At 40.4% G+C, this 24,973-nt stretch overlaps 2 protein-coding genes across 2 annotated transcripts; one reads left to right on the plus strand and one right to left on the minus strand.

The window, feature by feature from the left end:
- Positions 1–768: 768 nt before the first annotated feature.
- Positions 769–18,925, plus strand: LOC308092598 (nucleobindin-2-like). Its single transcript, XM_080438607.1, has 13 exons — positions 769–921; positions 2,504–2,659; positions 3,753–3,860; positions 4,475–4,607; positions 6,731–6,834; positions 9,300–9,485; positions 11,323–11,413; positions 11,818–11,876; positions 12,872–12,964; positions 14,722–14,811; positions 15,086–15,256; positions 16,289–16,328; positions 16,814–18,925. Exons 2-13 carry the CDS (start codon positions 2,504–2,506, stop codon positions 16,918–16,920), a joined length of 1,338 nt encoding a protein of 445 aa, XP_080294733.1. The 5' UTR covers positions 769–921; the 3' UTR covers positions 16,921–18,925.
- Positions 18,926–19,056: 131 nt separating this feature from the next.
- Positions 19,057–24,578, minus strand: LOC308092599 (uncharacterized protein). Its single transcript, XM_080438608.1, has 7 exons — positions 24,314–24,578; positions 22,365–22,489; positions 21,823–21,889; positions 21,405–21,561; positions 20,991–21,136; positions 20,588–20,698; positions 19,057–20,119 (listed from the first exon to the last, which is right to left on the minus strand). The coding sequence occupies exons 1-7, from the start codon at positions 24,464–24,466 to the stop codon at positions 19,940–19,942; spliced, it is 939 nt and encodes a 312-aa protein (XP_080294734.1). The 5' UTR covers positions 24,467–24,578; the 3' UTR covers positions 19,057–19,939.
- Between the last annotated feature and the right edge of the window lie 395 nt (positions 24,579–24,973).

Consider the following 24,973-nt stretch of genomic DNA (forward strand, 5'->3'; position numbering starts at 1 on the left):
ACAGGAAAATATCAGAAAAATCCAGAAACATAATCTGTAATTGCTGAATAACGCTTCTATTACCCACTCTGATTTACAGGTTACTACTTACTACTTGGTCTAGAAAACTATCAATGAAGGAGAGAGATCACAAGGACGTAACTATCAAGCTCAATGCTGCCACCTAGGGGTTTTGTATACAGTCTGTGGCGTACTGTTCTGGGAGAGCCGTTGAGAAGTGCTGTTTGATATCTCAGACTCGTTTGTATTTGTTGTTGTTGTTGTTGTTGTTGTTGTTGTGAATAAAGAACACACATTTGGAACAATAGCCTACTAAGCAAAATTATACTTTACCATAATACAGTAGCCTACATTTTCTAATTGTGTTTTGAAATATGTTAATGTAAATGTAGGTACTAGGTAGGCATACATGAGCTGAGTCGTACTCTTATTTTGTATATTATTAATTATCTTATTTGTATATTCACTGTTTTGGGCTAGCACGTTTATAACTTTGCATTGTGTAAGATAATAAAGATGTGCATGAAGATGATGACTGTCAAGCTATCAATTTAACTGTGATGGTGTGAACCGCATGTAAACCAAACGCCACGTACCCCACAGTTTGCCTCTACGCACCTTGACCACAAGTGTTTTGACTGACACAGCCTGTCGACCAATTGGCTGCCAACGCGACTATTTTCCAAACGGAACAAATACTTTCAGCCAATAGACGTTGAGGGGGGCGGGGCGTTGCCATGGTAAGTTGTAATAAGTGTCTAGGCTGGTTGCGCCCCGCTCTAAGACGACAGGAGCGTCTAACTGACAGCTGTAAACAAGCGGCAGTCAGTCCATTTCTACCAGTTAACCGTTAACTGTTAACGGATTACCTGAAGGTTTCCGATTCTCAGAGGAAATAGGAAGGAAGGAAGGAAGACAAACGTAAGTGTAAAATGACTCGATTGCATTTGTATGTGTTCCTACCATAACCTTAAACCAGTGGTAGAAATACTCCAGAATTAAAAATGTTTACTTGAGTAAAAGTGCAAAAGTATTGGAATCAAAATGTACTTAAAGTACCAAAAGTAGAAAGTACTCTTTATGCAGAATGCCCCGTTTCACAAGGTATCAAATGTATGTATATCTTTTGAAAATAGCAGATCTACAAGCTCACAATGCCCTTTGGCAGCGTTGTGAGCTTGCAGATCGGCTATTTTCAAATAGCCAAAGTTTAAATAGGGCTGAAGTGGTTGAGGTCTGTTTTGTTGTAATAATAATTCATATCTACAAAGTAACTAGTAACTACATTTTTCAAGTAATTGTAGTGGAGTAAAAGTATAATATGTGCCTCTTAGATGTAGTGGAGTAGAAGTAAAAGTACTGAAAATTTAAAATAAACCAGTAAAGTAATAATACCTCAATTTTACTTAAGTACAGTACTTTGAGTAAATGTACTTAGTTACTTTACACCACTGGTAAAATGACTCTATTGCAATTGTATGTATTTCTACCATAAGCTTAAACATTGATATTGCTTCTATTATTTCTATCTCAAGTCAGTCAAATGACCTCTGATCTCTGGTTCTAAATGTGTCAGAGACATCATCACCATTCTAAAGTGAACATGCCATCGCCATATGATGCATAACGGTACTTGGTTGTCGGTCACATCACATGGAATGATTGACAGACAAGGCAGGAAAAAAATGCAATTTTTGGGTCCACTGACCTGGTCCACTGTCCACAGACAATGGTGGCTGGTGGTTTTCAAAATTCTCCAGTTATTCTGGAGCCAGTCAATATGTTAGTCAATTAGCATGTGAAGATATGGATATTAAACATGGAAAGATTATTTTGTGACAAAGTTTGAAGTTGAAGAACAGGGAGGAAAAGCTGATTCTAGAAAATGCAAGGGTCATCTTTTATTTAATAATTGCGTAATTGGGCTACTATTACCTGATTAAAGTGTTTAGTCAGTCACATTACCAATGTTTTGTGGTTATAGTGTTACAGTAATTTCCCAAAGTCTTGACAGGTAGGGCAGGCAACAATGCTTATGAGTGAGTCAGACATGGAAATGGCTTTAACCCCATGGTGGTGTGGCTGGCTGTGGCCTGATCCACCACACACGTGTTTGTTGCATACTGCAGTCTTTTGCTTGTGACTGCAGAGAGCTTGCTTTTGAGATTAAGCTTAAGTTACTTAACTGTTCTGCCTGGGTGCTGTTTTTACTTGTAACTCAAACTGTGGACATTGCAAGCTTCAAGGTTTCACAAGTGATGCTGTTCAATAGCATAGCAGCAACAACATGTTCTGACTTTGTATTGGGCAAACATTGCCCTCCAAGCCAGTACTGGGAAAAGATCATTACATTTATAAAATGTACCTTGTACAGTTTTGTTAGACACATTTTATGTGCATCGCAGTGTCTTTTTTTGAATCAAAAGTCAAACTATAATGACATGCCCAAATTAGGGGTGCCAGGGTTAAAGTGGTTAACTTGTTCTATCTTGTTCTCATACAGATGTGGATAAAAGCGGTACACAGGTGTAAAGCCTTGTGCCACTGTGGGCTGGTTCTGGTCACCCTGTGGCTGTGTATCCAGGCAGTGCCTGTAGCTGTTGACAAGACCAAAGTCACCACCGCAGCCCCGGAGCACCTGGACCCCCCACAGCCTGCAGTGAGTAGAATAGGGGCAGGGATGCTATGTAATGAACATTTACTGAGTGGGGGACCTTGATATGAAACACGATCTCTAAATGGAGAATGATATCCTAAAGAGCAATTCAAACCCCCGGTAGAAAAATGTTTGTCAAACTTCATACTAACATACCTCGTAGAATATAATAGAAGGCCTTCAGAAATTCCTTCGCTTATTTTTTAGTTTTTATGGCATGGGATTGGGCCATCAAGAAAACACATTTCATAAAAAGATATGTTTTTGCTTGTACTGTATACCTTTGTTAATGTATTTATTTAGGCAAATTAATTAGTGGGAGCAGCTGCTTCCTGCAACTTGCATGTCCAATAATCAATATTGTTAACAAAATGAATTAGTGGGAGCAGCTGCTTCATACAATTCCTTCAGCTTGCATGTACAGTATAATATTTTTAATTATGTGAACAGTTGCTTTATACACATGATCAATACTCTTAACAAAAATAATTGTTCGGAGAAACTGTTCACACTGCCTGCAGCTTGCATGACAATACTCTTAACAAAATGAATTAATAGGAGCAGCTGCTTTCAATTCCTGCAGCTTGCATTGTCAATACACCAACACACTGCTTGCACAGTGTGTTGGTAGGCTACTGCTAGACAAATGAATTACAGTAGTGTAGTATGAGCAGCTGCTCCATACATTGCCTGAAGATTGCATGCTCAATACTGTTGAATGCTGAATGCAAGGAAACCAACCAAACATATTTCAGTTATCTTAAAGTCAATCTATGTTGGTCAAAAGAGGGTTTAAGCTGTCATGAAGCACATACAGTATATTTCATATACAAGCCTGTGTACTTTTATGCGGCAACTCTGCAAGCATATGAAAGTGTTTTAATACATAGGGTTTCTTTTTGCCTCAGAAAGGGGAAGCATGCTTTCAGTTTGAAGCTCTAGATCTGCTCTAGATCTGCTTAGAAAAGCCAGCCAAAATGGCTCTTTATTTGCACAGCCCTTTCAAAGCCATCTGGTATTATTAGTGGTTTAAAAATGCCCCCATCTTTGTTAATTCACCACATGAATAAACACCCTGCTGGGTTTTGTGCTTCAGGACACAGGACTGCACTATGACCGTTACCTCAGAGAGGTCATCGATTTTCTGGAGAAAGACAAGCACTTTAGAGAAAAACTCCATGACACAGATATGGACGCCATCAAGGTAGGACAGATACTGCTACTGAGAGCAGCTATTCCATTGTTTATATGTTTTCTACTCACAGTAGAACTGCAGCTAACGACTATTTTGATCATTTGATAAATCTGTGATTCATTTAGAGCGTAAAATGATGGTACAGTATAATACATGAGACATGACTAATTCGATTATCATTAATTTGATTAATTCGCTGTCGATCGATCTAATCCATTTCATTCCATTTCTGAATATAAGACAGGGATTGACACTATGGGATGCCCTATTGCCCGTCCAGGGCAAGAAAAAAAACATGTAGTCGGGCAAGTGAATATGATCATTGGGAAAATAGAACATGACCTGTACTCAGGGCCGGATTTATAGGAGTTGAGGCCCGTGGGCTAGAGTATTTTTTTAGGCCCCCCCTGCGCACACACGCGGTGGGGGGCTTTTTTCCCTTTATTTCGGGTTAGGTGTTCCACTCCCAGTGTGTAGCTCAATGAGTAGAGCCTGGCATTAACAGGTTCAGGGGTTCAGTTTCCCCTGAGACCAAACAGATTTAAATAAATGACACCCATGCGATTGTATGATAAAATTGTCCACCAAATGATATACAGTATGTTCTGTTTGTTTGTTTGTAGCAAGGAAAGCTTGCCAAAGAGCTGGACTTTGTGGGCCACCATGTACGAACCCAACTGGATGAGTTGAAGAGACAGGAAGTCAGCAGACTGAGGATGCTCATCAAAGTCAAACATGACGTGGAGGGAGGGGTCGGTATGTGGTCCATGCTGAATGTGTAGAGGCATTAGTGTCTCTTTTATGTTTTAACTGTAGCCTACTGAGTGGGAGGGCCTCCTGTCCCTGTGCCAGTGTGGCATTCTGTACAGAAACTAAATGAGTCACATATTTAAAAAATATATATTGGGTAATGTTGGGTATATTGCAATAATGTCAACAGAGATATTGTTAATGGAGCATGGATCTATGAAACGTTTTAGTCTATAGCACCCTTTTCAGTTCCCTATTTGGTATTTTTGGGTCAACTAAATTCACAACAACTGACACACTGAAAATGTTGTCAGTTACAATAGCGTCTGGGTGGTGAAATCGTCAGCATAAGGAAGTGAATGTCAGGCACAAGAACATTAGGCAATGTACCAATAAGCCTCATCATGCTCCTCAACAGGAGTCATGCTAAAGAAGATCCTTAAACACTTAAGACCTGAGGCCGATTCTAAAAATGTCTTCTAAATCCTAAAAGTGTTCTGCAAAACCTATGTTGCTACAGTATATCAGTGGTTCTCAAACTTTTTCATGTCAAGGACCACCCAAAATTATATGCATTTGGCCGCGGACCCCCATCTCAAAATATTTTGTTCCAGGGACCGCCAGATATCTTCTATTTTTGAACGGTAAAATCTAAAATGACTTTCCCGGTTTTAATGGGTTAAAGGGATAGTTCACCCAAAATCGATTAGTCACCCCATTTGAATTCATGGATATTTTTTTGTTTTTGTCGCATTCCTAAGCCAATAATTTGATGACCAGCAGACCAGTAGGCAGTGGTTCCGGTAGGAGACACAAAGGAGACTCTTTGTGTCTCCTACCGGAACCGCTGCCGGTCATCAAATTATTGGCTTAGGAATGCGACAAAAACAAAAAAACATGTTTTCCATGGCGTGACTATAGAAAAAGTCATTTTGGGGGTGAACTATCCCTTTAAACACTTAAACTTTATATACTTTGTTGTAAGTCAATAGCGGAAATAGCCCATATACAAGCTTAATGTTTGCCTATTTTTGCTAAATGTTTGTCTATTTTTACATGCCCAGAATGGCGATACTAGGGTTCCATGTGGTTAAGACAATGGCACAGAGAGGGTAGTTTAATTTATTAAGGAAGGGAGTTGTAAAGGGAGAAGAAATAGGAGATAGCAAGAAAGTGAGAAAGAAAGCAAAATGCATGTTCAGACTGGCAGGCCAAATCAGATTTTTTGGCCTATCCAGATTGGAATGAGATTAGTTCAAGTCTGAAATCCTATCTACCGTAATCACTTAGTTACACACAGTTAGTTCTAAAAATCGTATTTGAGAAACAAGTGGGATTTGCCTGCAGTCTGAACAAAGCCTTATACAGAAGTGCATGGAAAGTTGTGCAAGTAAGCCTGAGTGGGCTTTGGAGACAGATTACTATAACATTTACAGTATGCAACTTTGTCCTCACTTCTGTTGCCTATCGTAGTAGTGTACCTCGACTATTTTGTTACCAAAGCAAAGTTGATCCACTTTTTCTTAGCTGTGTGCCCATTTTCTGTCATGCAGTGTGGAGTGTTTTAGCGAAGCACCTTGATAAGGAAGAGCCTTGATGAGAGCAATGAGTGACGCAGTACTAACTATATTTAGCCATAACACAAGTTTGCTACTCCATTGGAATTCCATCACATCTTTATCATTGCTTTTCCAAGGATGTGTGTGCCCTCAGAATGCATGCGCTTTTTCAGCAATACCTTGTTTGATATTGCATACAGTTATACATACAGTACATACATGGGAACTGCCCAGTGCAACCACAGACTTCTGCTGTTGGCTACTGGGAGCTGCCCAGAATGAGCACAGTCTTTTGCCATTGTCATCTATTAGGCGAGCAGTTCCACTAAAGCAGTTTGAGTTCTTGCTGGTCACAAGTACAACATGTTTAATTTGTTGCCTTTGTAATGCTTCCTTTCTAACATCTTTGCCAGGGACTGTGATGTGCAACTGAAGCCAAGTGGTGTTTATATTACATTTACAGAAACATCAGCCAGTGTACAGTACACTGTCACTGAGGACGTAATGCAAAGAAAATTGAAAATCTACAGTATGTAATTATCTCCTCACTGACACACTCCTGTCTTCCAGACAAGGCTATGGACCACAAGTCTTTGATGAGACAGTTTGAGTACCTCAACCACAAGAACCCACACACCTTTGAGGTGGAGGACCTGGATCGCCTCATCAAATCGGTATGGACTGTTGATGGTTTGCTACTGTAATTAATTCATTAAATATTTATGTAAGGTGAACTTTTGACCTTTGGTGGTCCCAAGAGTCCCAATAAGAACGATCTGTTCAGAAGAGGTCACAATTTAAATTTTTAATACCGTTCGTTCAAATGGTTTGTGGCACTGATTCCGGAACTGCAATCCTGTAGTCAACGAGGGTCCTGGAGCTAAAATGTATAGTGTTCTTCCAAACTGCTACAAACAAGTTCTACTCTGAATGCCAAAAGAACTACGAGATCCATTTTGTGATGACTCATTTAAGACAAAAAACAACAAGTTTTCTACCTTCAAACCACATTAACTGTTCAAACAGCACACATGGCTGAACAGGTTTGTGCTATCACAGCAAGCTGTCCATGTACTGTATGCACATGGTAAACCCCCATGGTGCAATATACTTAAATATAGTTGCTTGTGCTAGATTTACACTTTCCTGAGTAGAAATAAACATTTACAGTCTACAATGCTCTGGAATTGATTAAGCTGAGCAGTAATGCTTGCGTTAACTCTGGAGTAGTTAACACCTTTTCTATCTAAATCTATCTAATCTAAAACAACACGTGTTTTCCAAAAACACTTCAAAAAGGGATTTTAATTAAATGATTGAAATTAATGAAATTTGAAATGATTGTGTATTCTGACCCCCATCCTGATTATGTGTTTCCTTTATTATGCCATTTTACCCTGTATGAATAAATGTTGGATTGTTCTGTCTGTCAGTTCTGTTAACCAGACCGGCCCCTTTCACTTGTAGATGTGTTAATACATGGAGGCACTGAGGCGATCAGAACTATTTGTCCTTTGTTGAAGAAGGATGGCTTGCCCAAGGTAACTTCCCAATCAGCTCTGACAGTGTAGTGACATGGGGAAACATGGGGACATCGCCTGTGAGCTAAACTGGAAAAACAAACAGGGATATTTGCTTAATGGTGGAATGACCCTCCTTGTGTGCTTGATTCTTGTATCCCTCTGCACGTCCCTCCGATCTCTGATGCTACTGTAGGTGAATGGAATTATGGGTATGGAGGTATTCACAATACTGTGGGTTAAACTTCTATCTTTCTCATCCTGTGGTCAGAATGGCTGGTTGAATCAAAAAAGAAATGGTTGATTTACTATTGCAACAGGCACATTAGCTTTTACAATGATATTGCCTGTACAAAAAAAGTGCCCGGAAGAATCGTTGAACTGCCAGTAAACAGCCTACATTTATATATAAGCATTGGGCTGCGGCTAGGATTATGTTACTCTCCCTCTATATATCAATGGTTCTCAAACATTGTCATGTCAAGGACACCCAAATTGTATATATTAGGCCGCGGACCTCCATTTGAAAGGATGTTGTTCCAGGGACCTGCATAAGAGAAGATTTGTCAAGATTTTTCAAGAAGTTTCTAAATCTTTAAAAAAAAGTAGATGTACAAACTCACAACATATCACATAGTGACGGGTTGTGAGCTTGTAGATCGGCTCCTTTTTTGTTGTTGATATTTTTGGGGGCTTTTTTGGTCTTTAGAGTTTTCAGTAGAGACAGACAGGAAACAGAGAGAGAGAGATGTCTTCTGCTTTGACATAAGGTAGTCATTCCCGCTCTCAAGCTCTCAAATGACAACTTCTATGCCTCTCAGTTGATGGCAAGCAAGCAGAGTCATAAAGACTGAGTGCATGTGGCATTGTGGGAGGGGCCGGGAGAATAAAATGAAGGTAGCCATCGCCCCAGCTGTGTGTCCATGACATTCTAGAAATGTGACGAATGATCAAAGATCATATGACCAAATCATATCTAGACATGTGTCGGTCTTAGATCACTACCCACTTTCTCGGGGGACACTTGTGTGCAGCCTCAGGGACATAATTTTCATTGCCTGAACTAATCACAAAGAGCATGTTTCTAATCAAAAAGCATTAGAGTGTAGTCTCGCTTCCACATCTGTATTTACATTAATATTAATTAATTAATATTCATGATGCCTTATTTATAGTTAGTTGTATGATAGTGTCCTGTGCTGAAAATGGCAAATCTACAAGATCTACATAAAGCGTGATGTGACACGTTGTGACCTTGTAGATTTGCTATTTCTTGCATGGGACACCATTGTATGTATGACTTAACTATAAATCAGACTTAACGTTTACTGACTGGGAGGCTGTTTGCTTTTGCCCTTGCGCTCCTTGGTTGCTTCTAAAATTGATGATTGAGCACTTACATTTTACTGTGCTGTACTGGATAGCAGTGTGGGCCATCCTTGTTGTTCTTAAGCTCATAGGTAAGACTACTAACAAAATCATGGGTTTGAAACCAATGATCTGCAGAGCATGTCATCATTCCCCGTTGCTATCATTTATCTCTGCAATGCATTGTCTACTAACTAAAGCCCCACCCCCCGAAGTCCATCTTGATTCTGGTTCTGTGTGTGTGTGTATAGGCCACCAGTGACCTGGAAAACTACGACAAGGACCGCCACGACGACTTCAAGAAGTACGAGATGATGAAGGAGCACCACAGGAGGGAGAGGCTCAAGAACATGGACGAGGAGCACCGCAAGAACGAGGAGATGCACTACGAGGAGCTGAAGAAAAAACATGCGGAACACCCCAAAGTCCACCACCCGGTGAGACACGCACGCACACACACACACACACACACACACACACACACACACACACACACACACACACACACACACACACACACACACACACACACACACACACACACACACACACACACACACACACACACACAGGTTAAGTGGTCACACGGTCACCTAGTTTAGATTTTGTAATTTGAAATATTTATTTATGTCCACATAATGAGAAGTACAGGATGTACAAAGGACATAAACACTGCCAGTGCAGTCAGATGAAGGGAAAACAGTTAGTTACAAAGCGCATGTAAAGCAGAGCAACGTTACATACAAAACAAAAGATGGCATACTTGTCAAACACAGCGGACAACAATCATGGGTAAAGGAAGCAACGCCTCCTCCAAATTGAGCGGCTTCCTATGATAGCTGATATTGAGCAGTACCTTGCTAATTGTTTAGCCCTCCTTTTGGAGAGGCCGGCCATTTGCAGGCCCCTTACAACCAACTTGTGCACGTGCCCTAGACTACCAAAGATAAAAACCAAAAGTTTACATCTGTAGCCTAGCTGAGAGATGGTCTGCTCTAGCTGATGATATTTTAGCACTTTGGTTAGGAAGGCTTCCTCTAAGCTGTAATCAAAAGTGCAGCCGACCTCGAGAATGAACACCTCCCTATGGTTTTCATTAACAACAATGACATCAGGGGTGTTAGCTGAAATGTTAGAGAACACAGAATCATCGTTACACAGGTTAAACATGCTCGGCTTCACAGTAGAATGCTTATACAGCATGATGGAGGACCTGAAAATAGAATGATATCTTTAGATATCAAATCCACTATTATGTCATGCCTACTTATGTAGAGTCCCCTGTATACATGGCACCCATTTAAGATGTGGGACATGGTTTCAGCTATTTGTTCACGACCATGATGTATACAGTGAGGAGCATGGTTGCCTGGAAACCAGATGGAGAGGTTAAGTTTAGATGGTAAAACCTGCAACCTCGCTTTCAGAGTAAAGATAATAATGCATTCGTCTAAAGCAACATTTTTTAGCACAGAGTGCGAGACAGAATGGTCCGCAGCGGGGAGACACGCAGTCTTCCCTTGCAACCTCAGTTCAGTCCAATGCTGCCGCTGCCGCTGCCTTTGCTGTTGTGCCCATAAGAGGCGACCTCGGGCATTAGTCAGTGGGAGTTGGTGTTCTGTTCCACACACAGTCATAGATGCTCTGACAGAGATACTGGGGTCAGATATAAAGTCCTCCGAGACAGCCATCGCCTCTGAGTTAGACCCTTTGACCCTTTGTTTGGTGCCTTGCATGGTTTCCTACACCGTCGGTTTGTGAATGGGTGAATGTAATAATGCACATTGTACAGCACTTTGGATAAGGGCGCTATATACATTTACCATTCACACACACACACACACACACACACACACACACACACACACACACACACACACACACACACACACACACACACACACACACACACACACACACACACACACACACACACACACACACACACACACACACACACACAGGTTAAGTGGTCACACGGTCACCTAGTTTAGATTTTGTAACGGTGGATGTGTTGGATATGTAATATTTAACACCATTGTCACTGCATTGTTCATTCAGCCCAGCGATGCTAATGATAAGTAAAATATTTCCTGAAATAAATCTTTTAGAAATTTGGATAGGAAAAATATCTCAAAGTGTGTGTGTGTGTGTGTGTGTGTGTGCATGTGTGTGTGTGTGCATGTGTGTGTGTGTGTGTGTGTGTGTGTGTGTGTGTGTGTGCGTGTGTATGCGTGTGTATGCGTGTGTGTGCGCGCGTGTGTGTGTGTGTAGGGCAGTAAAGACCAGCTGAAGGAGGTATGGGAGGATTCAGACCATTTGGACCCAAAGGACTTTGACCCAAAGACCTTCTTCAATCTACACGGTAAGTTTCACATTTGTAAATGTGCTATACAAATGCAAGGTATGCGACAAATTATGGTGATATGATAGCTAATACATAAAGAGTAAATCTTGGCAAACATATAGCATAATGTAAACACAAACCTCGAGGTGCAAGCCACCAACATCTCGCTGTTTTTGAGAAGTTTGACTGATTATTTAATTTGCAGGATTATAGAACCCCCCATCTCTCCCCCTCTCTCTCTTTCCCCTTGAGGTTATCCTACTGATCATTCCCTCTATGTTTCATTAACCTTCTCCCAGACACACGGACAAACACACAGACAGGGGTGATCACAGTAACCTGTTATGCATTGCTGAAAGCAGGGTAATTATACATAAATGTGATGAATTTGGTCTTTAAAGCCATCTGTTCTTTTTTTGCAGACGCCAATGGAGATGGCTACTTCGATGAACAGGAACTGGAGGCTCTCTTCACTAAAGAGGTGAAAACGGTGCATTTTTACCAGCTCTGGTTGTCTCCGGCAGAGACTGTTTTGCACCCTGTCCGTCCGTCCACGTGTCCGTGTCCGTCGCCCCCTCCGTCTGTGGACAGCTAATCTCCGGCACTGTTGGCTTGATCGCAGCGAAACTTTGCACACACACTCCCTGGATACCAATTCAGAACCTCTGCCCCAAATGTTTCACATGGGCCTGCTATAGCACCACCAGGAGGCCGCTTTTTGCTAAACACATTTTTGGACAGCACTCCTACACATTTTATCCAAACCTCACGCAAATTGGTACACAATATCTCTATAGCCATTAAATGAAACAGGTCTTCCTGATTTTTCATATTCCATCCTGATTGGCTGAATGTCTTCCAAAGTTTGCAGGCGTGCTCCGTTTTGAACAAGATGCGTCAAATCATGAACACAGCATGCAATTTCTGTGAAATTTTGCACACTCACTAGGCCAAGGAAGAAATGCCACTTTAAAATGTTTAAATCAGCCTCATGGTGGTGCTATAACACGCCGATTTCTGTTTTGACCTTATCTGTGTAAAACTTTGTATGTGCACTCCCTAGAGGCCAGGGAAAAACCTTTGCCCTGCATTTTTCACATCTGTCTTTTATAGAGCCGCCCGACTTATGTAAAACAAATTTTTGGATATTACTCCTTCAGATTTTATCCTAATTTCACGCAAATCTGTACACATGATCTATATAGTCATGTGATCAAGACGGATCTGTTTGACTTTTCATATTCCATCCTGATTGGCTAAGATTGACATCTAAAGTTTTTCTAGTTTTATATGCATCAGTCTACAACTGAACTGAACAGGGACTGAAGATGTGTGTGTGTGTGTGTTGTGTGTGTGTGTGTGTGTGTGTGTGTGTGTGTGTGTGTGTGTGTGTGTGTGTGTGTGTGTGTGTGTGTGTGTGTGTGTGTGTGTGTGTGTGTGTGTGTGTGTGTGTGTGTGTGTGTGTGTGTGTTTCAGCTGGAGAAGGTGTATGACCCCACCCGTGAGGAGGATGACATGGTAGAGATGGAGGAAGAGAGGCTACGTATGAGAGAACACGTTATCAACGAGGTCAGAGAGACACACTCACAGTGACGCTGTCACACCGTCATAACATTACATATGGACACACCTTCATGTGTCCTCCATGCTTGCGTGGTTGATTGTGTCATGGTATTTGAATTAGTTTTTACTGTCCCCGATATGGATGCACTGGCTGCCTGAATTTTGTCAGTGAAGAAGGAGACAAATTCATTGCAAGTTCTGGTGGATAGTGGTTCTCAGGCTGCTGACACAAAAGGGTTTGTTAGCTTGTCAACAGTAGTAAACAAAGCTGTGCATTCATTCTGTTTTTGGTAATGATGTCAGAGAAGACTGCCTTGCAGTTCCAAATGATACATGCAAAGACTCTTTACAGATAGTCTATTCCCTTTGTTTAGCTTTTCCACGCGCTCTTTTTTTCAATTGTTTACCAACGTGGCATTTCTCCACATAGATCTTTTCTTACCAGAGAACACCTTCACCTTAGTGGATGCAATAGCATCAATAACCTTTGTAATTGTAGAATTTAAATTATCTACAAGTCCATGACGGAGACCCAAGAGAGGGTGGGTGTGGAAGTGGAAGTCTGAATAAATATTTCATTGGTGAAGAACATGGATCCTCTCCCTCTAGGCTCTGATTACTCTCTTGTTTTAACTAAAGCTCATTTAAACTAAAGCTCATTGGCGGCTCTCTGAGGTCTTTGCCACTCTGTTATCTCCTCCTTTTGTTTCCTCTTGTCTCTTGTCCTTGGCAGGGGCAACAGATGGGTGACACAGGAAATAAAATATGTTAGAGATTTAAAAAGAATACTTTTTGTTGAGGTAAAATCCATCTGCCTTAAAAAGATGTTTGCGTTCCCAATGTCGATAAAATACACTGAATAGTCTACATGCAGTTGAGGGCCTTGTTGTTCAGTGCAAACAATCTGCTGAATCTCTCAAATTCCTCTTTTGATAGACGGTCACTGATAATCACATGGATATTCAAAAGCTGACTAGTGTTCAACAGATCAGTGAAGTGTTGTTTCTGTATTTCAAGACTTGTGTCTCAATATCATCATCTACTGTATGTGCACTATGATGGTTTTCACTGTTGGATGTGCCATGATATCCAGAATCATTTTATTCATGTCACAGACCATATCAGCAGAGTCATCCGAATTTTAGGCCCAGTAGTTAGCTCAGTCTTTTGCTTTCTGAATGACTCTCGGTCCTTAACCCATTAAAACCCGGAAAGCTGTGTAATTTTAGATTTGAGCTATATACTGTATATAGCACATTGGTTGGCTATTACAAAATAACAATTCGTCCGAATGCAAATAATGCAAAAACATTGGTTGGCTATTACAAAATAACAATTCGGCCGAATGCAAATAAGCCCGACTTGAAAACAAAGGCGAATTTCTGTGGTTGGCTACAAGATAATAGGGTGAGGGGGTGCTAATGTTGTTATGTTGATTTTTTGTTTTTTTCCCCCTGGGGAGCAGCGTTTTCCAGACCGGGCCATGGCCCCATTGGCCTCTATGACGATACGCCCTTGGGCTTTACCCCAAAAGAGTTCCAGGAAAATGGTTTCCACAGCCCTCTTGTTTCTTGGGAGTCGTGTTGGTGTTACTTAAGAGTCTTCTAAAGTCTTGTTAGTGTTGTCTGTCTACCACACGTACTGTCTTCTCTTGTCTGTTTGTTTTTCTCTTGTTTTACTGATGTTTATTAGTTTGAGCACTTTCTAACTCTAGCCTTTTAAGTGATAAAAACATACATGTTTCCATGTGTGTCCATGTCCAGGTGGACACCAACAAAGACAGGCTGGTGTCCAAGGATGAATTCATGGCGGCCACCCAAAAGAAGGAGTTCCTGGAGCAAGAACCCTGGGAGGTGAGATAACCAAACGCTAAACACTACAAATGGGATTTAGTTTATAAACTCTTTTCTTTTTTCGGCCAACTGTCCCTGTATGAGGGACAGGTGGTGTGCTCATACGGAACACATTAGACACAACAAAATCATCATGTAGCCTACTATAAGAGAGGTGAATATTAGGAATGGGAAGGAAAAGATAATACAATAATATCTCCTCTTCTCTCCCCCTGGGTCCTCTTCTCTCCTGTCTCTTCTTACCCTTGGATGCTGAACATTTTAATTCACCTAGACCTTGGAGCAGAACCCTACGTACACTGAGGAGGAGCTGAAGGAGTATGAAGCGCATTTGGCACAGGAGGAGAGCGAGTTGCAGCACAAAACAGCAGAGCTGCAGAAACAGAAGGATGAGCTGCAACGACAGCAGGAATTGCTTGACTCAGAGAAGAAAGACCTGCAGCAGGTAAACACACCTGGAATCCAATAGAATCTACAGATACATCAATTTGTACAGCTGTTCCTGTCCCCAGAGCTACACACATCCTTATGTATCTTCCTATAATTTGAGTAACCTCTGTCTGTCCGTCTGTCTTGGGTCGTGTCTGTCTTGGGTCGTGTCTGTCTTGGGTCGTGTCTGTCTTGGGTCGTGTCTTGGTCAAACTGCGCATGCCTCGCATCCACAAAGGGTGGAACTGCGCATGCGTCGCATCCAATCCAGCCGCGACACACTGTTGCCCGTGTGTGTGCGCACACGCTATCTCTGTGTGTGCGTGTGCGCGCACGAGACAACTCGCGCTAAACGTTGCGTGTTTGTGTGTGTTTGCGACGGGACCCGGGGGCTTCCGCGACGGGGGGGTGTGTGGGGGGTTGCCTGTGGGGGGGACCCGCGGGGGGACCGCGCTACAGGACGTGCAATAACCCCAAGTTTGCAAATACTTTTGTCTGCGCCCTTAACCGGGTATGGTCTAGTCCTTATAATTCATATTTATACAATAATATATTTCAATACATTGTATGAAAAAAAGTAGTGACAGGTATTTTCCCCTTGGAGATACATTCCCTAGCGCAAACTTCTGTCAGACACAACAAAAAGGCTCAAAAGAAAACATTTTACAGTGGAATTGGATATCCAGCTTTCTGTTAATATTAATGGCAATGAATGAGTGGGTCAGCAGTTAGGGAAATCAGGTCTAGCCACCAGTCGAAAGCTGGTACATTGTGGCTGGTAATTATGTCCATTTTGTCAAGTAACCATTCAACCAGTCATCATTCAGAGGTCATTCCTGGCCGGTTTTATAAACCCTATTTGGCTTGTGTAATTATGTATTTGGATGATGTTGACTTTTGTAATTAAGCTTAATTAATTAGCCTTGGTAGCTTGTGGGGGGACGACTATATTTAGCTTGAAGATCTGTTCTTGTCAGCAAGCGACATGTTTGTGCTATTGAGGAATAAGTTAGGCTTTATAATGCCATTCTTCATCTTTTTCTCTCAGGCAGTACAAGAAATGGAGAAAATGAAAGCTGAGGTTAAAGGTCAGTATCGGTTGTTGCTAATGAGGATGATGATTCAACAGTTTGTGACTTTCACCATCACTTACTTATTCCCTGGCATTCAGGATGACAATGACACGGTTGGCATTCAGTCATATGTTGTATATTGAGAAATCTACCCTCCTCTGCTTTTGATATACCCTCTGGTCATTAATTTTTATAGTCGGTGGAGATATGTTTTATCTCTGCTTCTGGTCAGACTGAATTAAATACATGCATTTCCTCTCTGGAAATGTAAACTGTCTGACATGATAGATATTCATGTTTGATAATATATCACAATTAAAAAATATACATTTATTTTTAAAATGTGAAAAATAACAAAGCTCATAATGGAAATCTTTCACTATTTGTTGTATATAGGGCTTACGTGGAATTAATTTCTTGGTCCTCCCATGGCACATGATCGGGCACCCAACTTGCATTCAGGATAATGTTGGTATCTCTTCCTCTTGTGTTCTGTGTAGAGCCAGGAGCCCCCGCAGGCGATAAAGCCCCAGCTATACCGGGAAGCCATCAGCCTATGTCTCCTGATCACCAGCAACCAAATGCACCAGTGTCCGTGCACTCTTAGCAGGTTCTGTTTGTGGATGGATGGGAGTGTGTGTCTGTGTATGTGTGTGTGTGTGTGTGTGTGTGTGTTTACAGGGCATGAGTCTGTTGTTTGAAAGGGTATACTATACAGTACATTCCTACGTTCCTCTTCATACCCTTCTCCAGCTCACCAATTCAGTTACATAATCAAGAGTTCAAATTATCACCGGTCCATTCCCCCCAATAGCTATTCGTTTTTGTCATTGTTCCTTTTTCGTCCCCAACAGGGGCTCTGTTCTGCACTTGGAATTCATTTAGGGGGACATTGAAAGGGCATTTTTCTTCATACAGTAAATCAATGTTGTGTTTTAATATGCCCTATCCTAGAGCTTCTATTCACTGTTGGAGAGATTGGTATTTCTGTTTGTATATGTATAGAATTGATGTTTTTCTCACCTGAAGTGTCTTGTTAACGGGTATGTAGGAAAAAAACCTTAAGAGGTCAATATTTAAAAAAAGAACAGAATCCTGCATGCTGTTCACTTGTACTGTAGGCTACACTTTAATAGGCACATTTCAGTCACAAGACATTCAATCAGCCAAGAGTTCAAGCTCAGACCAAAATGTTGTGCTTATACAATACTACAGGGATGATGCAGATTATGATTCCATTGGGAATTTTGCATTGGGTTTTGGATATTTTTTGTTGCTTTGTAGCAATCAAACGATTATGATATTAATGTTTTGCTCAACAAAATGCCACAATGTTTTTATGATTTTTTACACGGGACATTAATGTTTAAAATACGTACATAAAGGTTCAGCATTCACTGTTGAGATATTAATGGGTATAATGTTTCTTAGAACATGTTAAACTGTCTTAGGCTTATGTTAACCACAGACCATACTAAATCAAAAACCCTATGGCAAAAAGCTTTGGAAAATATGTTTTAGGACTACGAACTGTGTCAATTTATTAAAATATAGCCCACAATACAAGTGAACACAGTGCGTGAATTAAAACTTGATAAATGAATGTCAGCCACGTGACTGCAGAGATAATGCACTGCAGACAGGTTATGAATGAAAAAGCACTATACTCATGAGTTTTCATGTTGTTACAGAAGTTGGCATCTATTCATAAAACAAGAAACACTGTATTCATAAAATAAATGAAAAGACATTTTGACCACTAAATGTAATTTTCTGTAATTTTTCTTGATTTACATTTCATCATGGTGGTAGTAATTTTTGCTACTTCATATATTGATACTGACAGTAAATGTAATTACTCCCAAGTCCCAATTAGCTGGACTTCAAATGAATTTGTACCCACTGTACTACTGTTCATTCCTTTGTTAAAGTTTCCCTTTTGAAGCACACATTTTTTTCAAAGTGGGTGTTCCACCAGCAGCTAGTGTTAAGTGAAAAATAAAATAAAAACATAACTAATTTAAATTCAATTCATATGTTTATTGTGCCAGTTTAACAACTTTCAACCTGGTGTCTGTCAGGTCTATCTACAAGCTCACAATGGGTTGTGATGTGATGCATTGTGTCCCTGTAGATTTTGTTTTTGCTTTTTTTAAGCCTTGCCTTGTCAGCATTTCTTTGGAAGTGGAGTGATGAAGATACAATATGTGGGTTTACAGTCAAATCCAGACCTTGTTTAAATGTTTTATTTAATGAGTGTATGGGTTCAGAAGCAGCTATGTGTGTTCATTAAAGTATGTATGTGTGTTCTTGACTCATTTGGAAACTGAAGGGAGTTCTTTCAGAGACAAGTTGATATGGTTTGGGTTGTTTTATTTATCTGGGTGGTGGAGGGCCCACATATGGTCACATTATCAGGGGCTCCTGCGAGTTCCCCAGCTGGAACCCCTTGGAGCCTCCATAGATTACAGACACACCTAAGCATATTCACAGCAGAAAAGTTGCATTATTTGTCTTGATAACATTCAATTGCAATATTCAATACTTTGATTTATTTTTTAAAGTTCCAATATGACATTGTTCTCGCAGAGCAGTTCATGTACACCGCCACAACTTACTGTGTAACAAATCCATAATGCTGTATATGGTTTGAATGAGGACATTAAAATATGACAATGAGACCGCATGGTGGATTCATCTGTCTTTTATCATACATAAGCTACAGGTTCATACATTTATAATATTTCACTTGTCGTTTATGTCGTTTATAAAGAATCACTTAAGTGTTTTGCTTTTAAACATACTAGTGCAGTGTGCGTTCGGGGCCTGGTCACAGTTTGGTATGTGTGTGCATTCAGAGCAGGCCGGTTCTGGAGAACCACTCATCCAATCGACACTGCACAACCTGCCAAGTGTCAAGTCGATCGGGTTTGCAAGATAATGTGTAGGGCTGCAAATATCCATTATTTTCGTAGTGATTATTCTATCGATAACTGTTTTGATTAATCAAGACGTTTTTTTAACAGTTTATATATCAACGAATCATTAAAGTCTACCATGTCAGCCCTGATAAAAAAAGTCATTTCGTATTCAAAATGTGGACGCCCGAGAGTTAATAATTAAGAACATAAGAATTATTTTATACATCACACAATGGTATCATGCAAATATTGTCAAATTAGCACATCTACAAGGCTATGATGTATATGTTTTATTTATATCAATGAATCGATATGAAAAAGATTGTAATTCATTTGTATAATCGATTAAATCGATTAGTTCAACCAACTATTGCAACCCTACAGCTTAGTACAGTAGTTCGTGAGATTAACTGTGGACAGACACACACTCTAAGATAAAACTTCATCTTAATTAAAAGAACATTTAACACAGTGATTTGTAACTTCATATCAAATATCTAAGGTTATCAGTTGAGGTTTCAAAATGATTGAAATCTATTTGTTAAATAATTAAAAAAAACATTAAAATACATGAAGTTCCTTTCATTTTCTCAAGAATATATACTGTAGTGTACAGTAAATGTCACAAGTCTCACGTTAACCTCCAAACTGTAAATCATTTTATGAAAACACGTCATACTATGTACAGTATTTAGGGAGGAAATTTCATTTGCGTCCATAAGAGTCTTGGAAGCGCTCGATGAGATAGGTGCCTGCCTTAACAGGAGGGTACTTATCAGAGCCATCGCAACATGTGATCAGAGCCTCGTCATCTGGTTGAACAAAGAACGCCAGAGAATGACGTGTGCTGGAGTCACCAGGTGGCGGCATCAAAACCTTATGAACCTGTAGAGAGGAAGAAACAACAGTATTAAGTTGCATTTATCTCTCTTCATTTAAGACACGATTAAAGATATAAAGCAGAGAAATAAAATCAGTACATAAAAAAAGAGTTCAGGAGGAATGCTTCACCTGTAGTTACAGGCAGAGAAAGAAGGAACATAACTATAGTTTAAGGTAAATGTTTTAATAATTGATTAGTGTGATCACACAATGTTTAAGGTTGGGCAACAGAGGTGTGAAGCCTATCTGAAAAAGCACAAAATAACAAAGAGAAATGAATGGGATTTGACCAAAACTTCTAAATCCTGAAAATGAATGAGTGCTAAAATCACATCCCTGAAAATAACAATAGATAATGAAGTCATCTCGCAGATTAGCCGTTTCATATACCATAAGAAATATTTACAGTAGGTCCTATACGTTTGTAGGAGATTGACGGTCAGATCGTGAGGTTCAAACATGTAAACTCACAGCAGAGATAAATGTGTCGCTCGTCCATCGCTGCATCAGGTCTGCAATGTTAAGGAGCACTGTGCCGGGGATGCTGGGAGCGGAGATGTAGTCCCCTGACCGACCCAGGACCTATGTGAGTATGGGCATCCAAGAGGTCACACCCTGAATATAATGTCCAGTTTAGCATGAATAAACACTTTGTCTTGCAGGGAGGCTGGAGCCAGCCAGACAATTGGCAAGGGAGCTGGAAGGCCATTCTCTCAGTGATTAGTTAATGGTAGCAGACAAGCCTGTTGTGAGTTTGTAGATCGGCTATTTGAACTATTTGAAAATGTTTTCAAAAATAGTAAAACATGGCAAAGAAGTTTAGGGATAATGGATAATGGGTAAGGCACCAAAGATAGGGCTCTATGTTTGTTACCTGCAGCCCTCCCTCCTGGCTCTGGAACACCAGTGTGATGCTCCCATAATCAGAATGTTCTCCGCACCGTAGCTGCCCCTCCTTCACCGTGCCACTGTCCACCGGGGGATAGTAGAGGGATCTGAGAGTTGAGCCATTCTCATCACCTGTAGGACACCACACCACAGTCATTTGTAAAATATATACATATACTAACACTCTGAGAGTGTACAAATGGAACCAAAAGGACCCGTAAGGGATTTGTACACTCTCAGAGTTACCAGATCATTAGGTTCATCCAAACATGTTAACTCACAGCAGAGATAAATGTGTCGCTCCCCTGTAAAGTGAAGCTGGGGACCCCCTGGAACCCTCTCAAGGACCCCTGGAGGTCCCCGGACCTCACTTTGAGAACCACTACAATAGATTACCTACTCCCTATTAATGAGTGAGCTTTGAGGAAGACCGCTGGCTGGAGCTCCAGACTGAGAGCCATCACCCTGAGCACCCTGAGACACAGCATCTTACAGCGCAGGAAGAATTCTGTCTGCACCTCTCGAAACCCTGACAGCACACCACACGACGGCCACTTCTACAATGGAAGGGAGAGTTGACGGTTACAATATAATTACAATAGGCTAATCAATAGAACAGAATAGATCAAGCTTAAAATGTAAACCATATGTTGTAATTGTAAATGTCTATCACAAGAGCTGTAATCATAAAGAGACAATAAATACCGTTACAGATCAAGACTCATATCTTGTATTGCAGTACAAACTTTAAACTGTTAAAAGCGAAGTCAGTTGACTGCATGATGAAATGTATTGAGCCAGAAGTTAAGAGTCCTCACTATGTCTGGGTGCAGACACGCAGTATTGAAGGCTTCCTTTAGGTCCCCTGGTCGTTTTGGGTTCAGCCTGTGTATAGAGTCATTCATTGTAAATGCATCGTCTGTTACAGAGGACAAGTAGTACATTTTGTTTAAGGTTCTTAAAAACCTACTAAGGGGCAGTATAGCTGTCTGTGTGTCTGTCCGTAGCTAATACTACTAGGTTGATCAGTGCCATATTGCTGGTGCAAACATTTTTCAAATAAGTCAACAACCGACTTTGTCTTTTTTTTAATCAAGCAATTGTCCCTCCAGGCTATGGGATAAGGGTTACTAGCAATGCTCCTATCCCTCTGGCTTATGGGATGTACTTGCAAGATTAACACTATATACACATTTATGACAACATACCCCCAAACTGCAAGTCTTAAAGACCTAATTAATTGCTAAATATGTTTTTCACACCTTTAGAGCATATCGGTGGCCATAATGACGAGTTTCTTAACAATAGATGCCAAAACATGGTTACATAAGTTAAATAATTAAAGAAATCAAATCAAAACCTTTCAGTTTCTGATGAAACCCAGCCGTGATTCATGTTGTTGGAAAAGCTACCCCTGCTAAAGGGCAACTTCAATTCATCTGACTGCAGAAAGAACTTCTTGGAAATGTCCATAACATTGTTCACCTGGAAAAACCAAGAGAGACACATAGAGAAGAGGTATTAGTCCTTATCAATAAGAAACAACTTAATTCAATTGTAATCAAATGATATAAGGAACGTCTATGTTATTGACTAACAAAAACAAAAACATCAATATAAAATAGGGGTGACTGGGGAAGTTACAACTGGACGTTTGCAACAAGTCTCCTCCAACCAGAATTATCATATAGGTACAGTGATGATGAGTCTTATGCTTAGACCCTCCCCCATCAGAAGACAAATGTATTATTCTGAAGAATCATTGTTTTGTTTATCTTTGTGACATGGTTTAGTGTCAAGGGTCAGTGTGTCTAGCTAGCACATGGTGTTCCAAGTTAAGCTGCCATATCAAAACAATTACTCATCAGTATTTTTCAACATAAACAAGTGAAGTCATTGTCATTCATGTCCGATCAACATGAATTGATTGAACTGTATATTGTTTTATATTTATCTTTAGTTTGTACCATTTGTTGTATTGTAATCTCTCAAGACAGATTCAGAGCTCCACAGTTGATTCAAATGACCCCCCCCCCTTTTTTTTGCTGATGGGTTCCCAGATTGGTTGTATTGTGGCTTGTAAAGATGTTCAATGTTTACATGGACCACAATGATGGTCACAGAGCTTGTTAAAGGTAGGATAAGTAATAGTTTTTGTTAAAAAGGTTAAAGCACTATATTCTGTTTGCTATATATTGTTTGTTCAATAACACCCCCACCTCTTTAATAAACAGAAAACCCAGCCCATTTATCAGCTTCCATTTGATATTGTTCCAGTTCAAATTTTGTCTACTCATTTATTTGTGTCATCACTTCCAATTTCACTTGTTTATCCTGTATCCTGTATGAGTTCTCTCTCCTATCTCTCTCCTGATTGGATAAATTGGTATCCTGACCTGAAAATGCATTTTATGTTTATTAAAGAGCTGGAGACAGACAGTAGCCATGGTTCACATACATGACGCTCAGTTACTGTCTACCTGTTACTGAACGCTCTAGTATAGTTGCTGTGGATACAGGATAGGTGGGCTCTAGGTACATCTGGGCACCTCGATGTAAAATTGGCTATTTTGTCCAAAATGTTAAAAAATATATAATAATTGAAATATGATCTTAAGTAATGTAAAGTATACATGATGTGAACATGCATGGTACATCATTATCAGACTTTATTTTATCCTTCAACTTCTTGTTTATGCCCCAAAATGACTGGATATAGCCTATATCCAGTCATATAGGCTTACAGGTTTTGTAGAAACTGTAGAAATATTAGACCTTAATTGTCATGTCATGACATGGCATGTAATCATGTATACTTTAAGACCATTTTTCTTTCTTTTTTATTCTTGTTTTTTCCCCATTTTACATCGAGGGGCCCAGATGTCCTTAGTGCCCACTCTATAGTAATGATTATAGGAATATCACTCACTTACTAGGCTTTAACAGTCAGTGTGGGTGGCGCTGCTCAAGTAGTTCCAGATGGGTTGGCCCAGAGCCTTCTATTAGATGGCACTGGGTTGGCCGCCCTCCCCTGGTTGGTTCTACACAGGTGCAAACTGCAAATCACTTCAGCTCTATCCCTCCGCTAGTGGCGGACTGGCTGGTGACGCTAGGTAACTTTTGCTCCACCACATTTCACCGAGATATATAGAGAGAGACTGCGCGGAACTTTGAACACTGTGTATGAGGCTCACGCCCTATAACTAACCCAGCTAGCAAATCGCAAACTGGCGATCGAGTTAGTAAGAGAGAACTAACAATGATTGATCCCAAGTTATCATATTTTGTCACCTTTCAAAATTGACTCACCTCCTCTTGAGAAATCCCAGTGTTTTTCAGGTAGACAAATCCCACCTCTGTGAAGGCTGTTTTCAGCTGTTCACTTAACTGAGTAAGTTGTTCGTCTAAAACAGTCTTTTCGCTCAAGCTATACAAACCAAAATCCACCACTGGAATCTCCATCTTGGCACAGAAGGTGCAGATCACAATGTTGGTTGCAGCCCAACTCCTCGCCGAGCTGGCGAAAACTTCTGGGAACTCAGATTACAGACCAGTAACAAGAACTCAGAATGCCCCAGAGTCTTCCGCTGAACTTTGTCAGTTGTTACGTCACATGGTAAGCAACGGACTTGTGTTTTAACAGGACTTCAAAATAAAAGTCAAATTGATACATGTGAACGTTTTGAGTAGTAAGTAACAGTAACACAATGTAGTTTTAATTAGGAATTGGAATAGTAATGTATTTTCCCCAAAAATGACCTAGGCTATTTGCCGTCTGTGTCTCTATGTTGCTGGCCTAATTGCAAATAAAATATATCGCTATAGACCTCATTGTAAAAGACATGTTTAATATTTTTGATAAGCTGTAACAGTGCTTTTATGGGATGACTTATTGAGACTTGTTTGGCAGCAAATGTTGGAGCAGGCTGCACCTGAGTTCCTGCACACAGTGAATTCCCTATCATAGGT

This window comes from Gymnoscopelus braueri (assembly GCF_963280865.1).
Source record: "Gymnoscopelus braueri genome assembly, chromosome: 9".
NCBI lineage: Eukaryota > Metazoa > Chordata > Actinopteri > Myctophiformes > Myctophidae > Gymnoscopelus > Gymnoscopelus braueri.

Excerpts from the sequence above, each read along its gene's own strand:
- LOC308092598 (XM_080438607.1), top strand. The coding sequence starts at position 2,504 with ATGTGGATAAAAGCGGTACACAGGTGTAAAGCCTTGTGCCACTGTGGG. Across the intron at positions 2,660-3,752 it reads TGGACCCCCCACAGCCTGCA|GACACAGGACTGCACTATGA; the intron begins GTGAGTAGAATA and ends TTTGTGCTTCAG. Across the intron at positions 16,329-16,813 it reads AATGAAAGCTGAGGTTAAAG|AGCCAGGAGCCCCCGCAGGC; the intron begins GTCAGTATCGGT and ends TGTTCTGTGTAG.
- LOC308092599 (XM_080438608.1), bottom strand. The coding sequence starts at position 24,466 with ATGGAGATTCCAGTGGTGGATTTTGGTTTGTATAGCTTGAGCGAAAAG. Across the intron at positions 20,699-20,990 it reads GCCAGGAGGGAGGGCTGCAG|GTCCTGGGTCGGTCAGGGGA; the intron begins GTAACAAACATA and ends ATACTCACATAG. Across the intron at positions 20,120-20,587 it reads GCGACACATTTATCTCTGCT|GTTCATAAGGTTTTGATGCC; the intron begins GTGAGTTTACAT and ends TCCTCTCTACAG.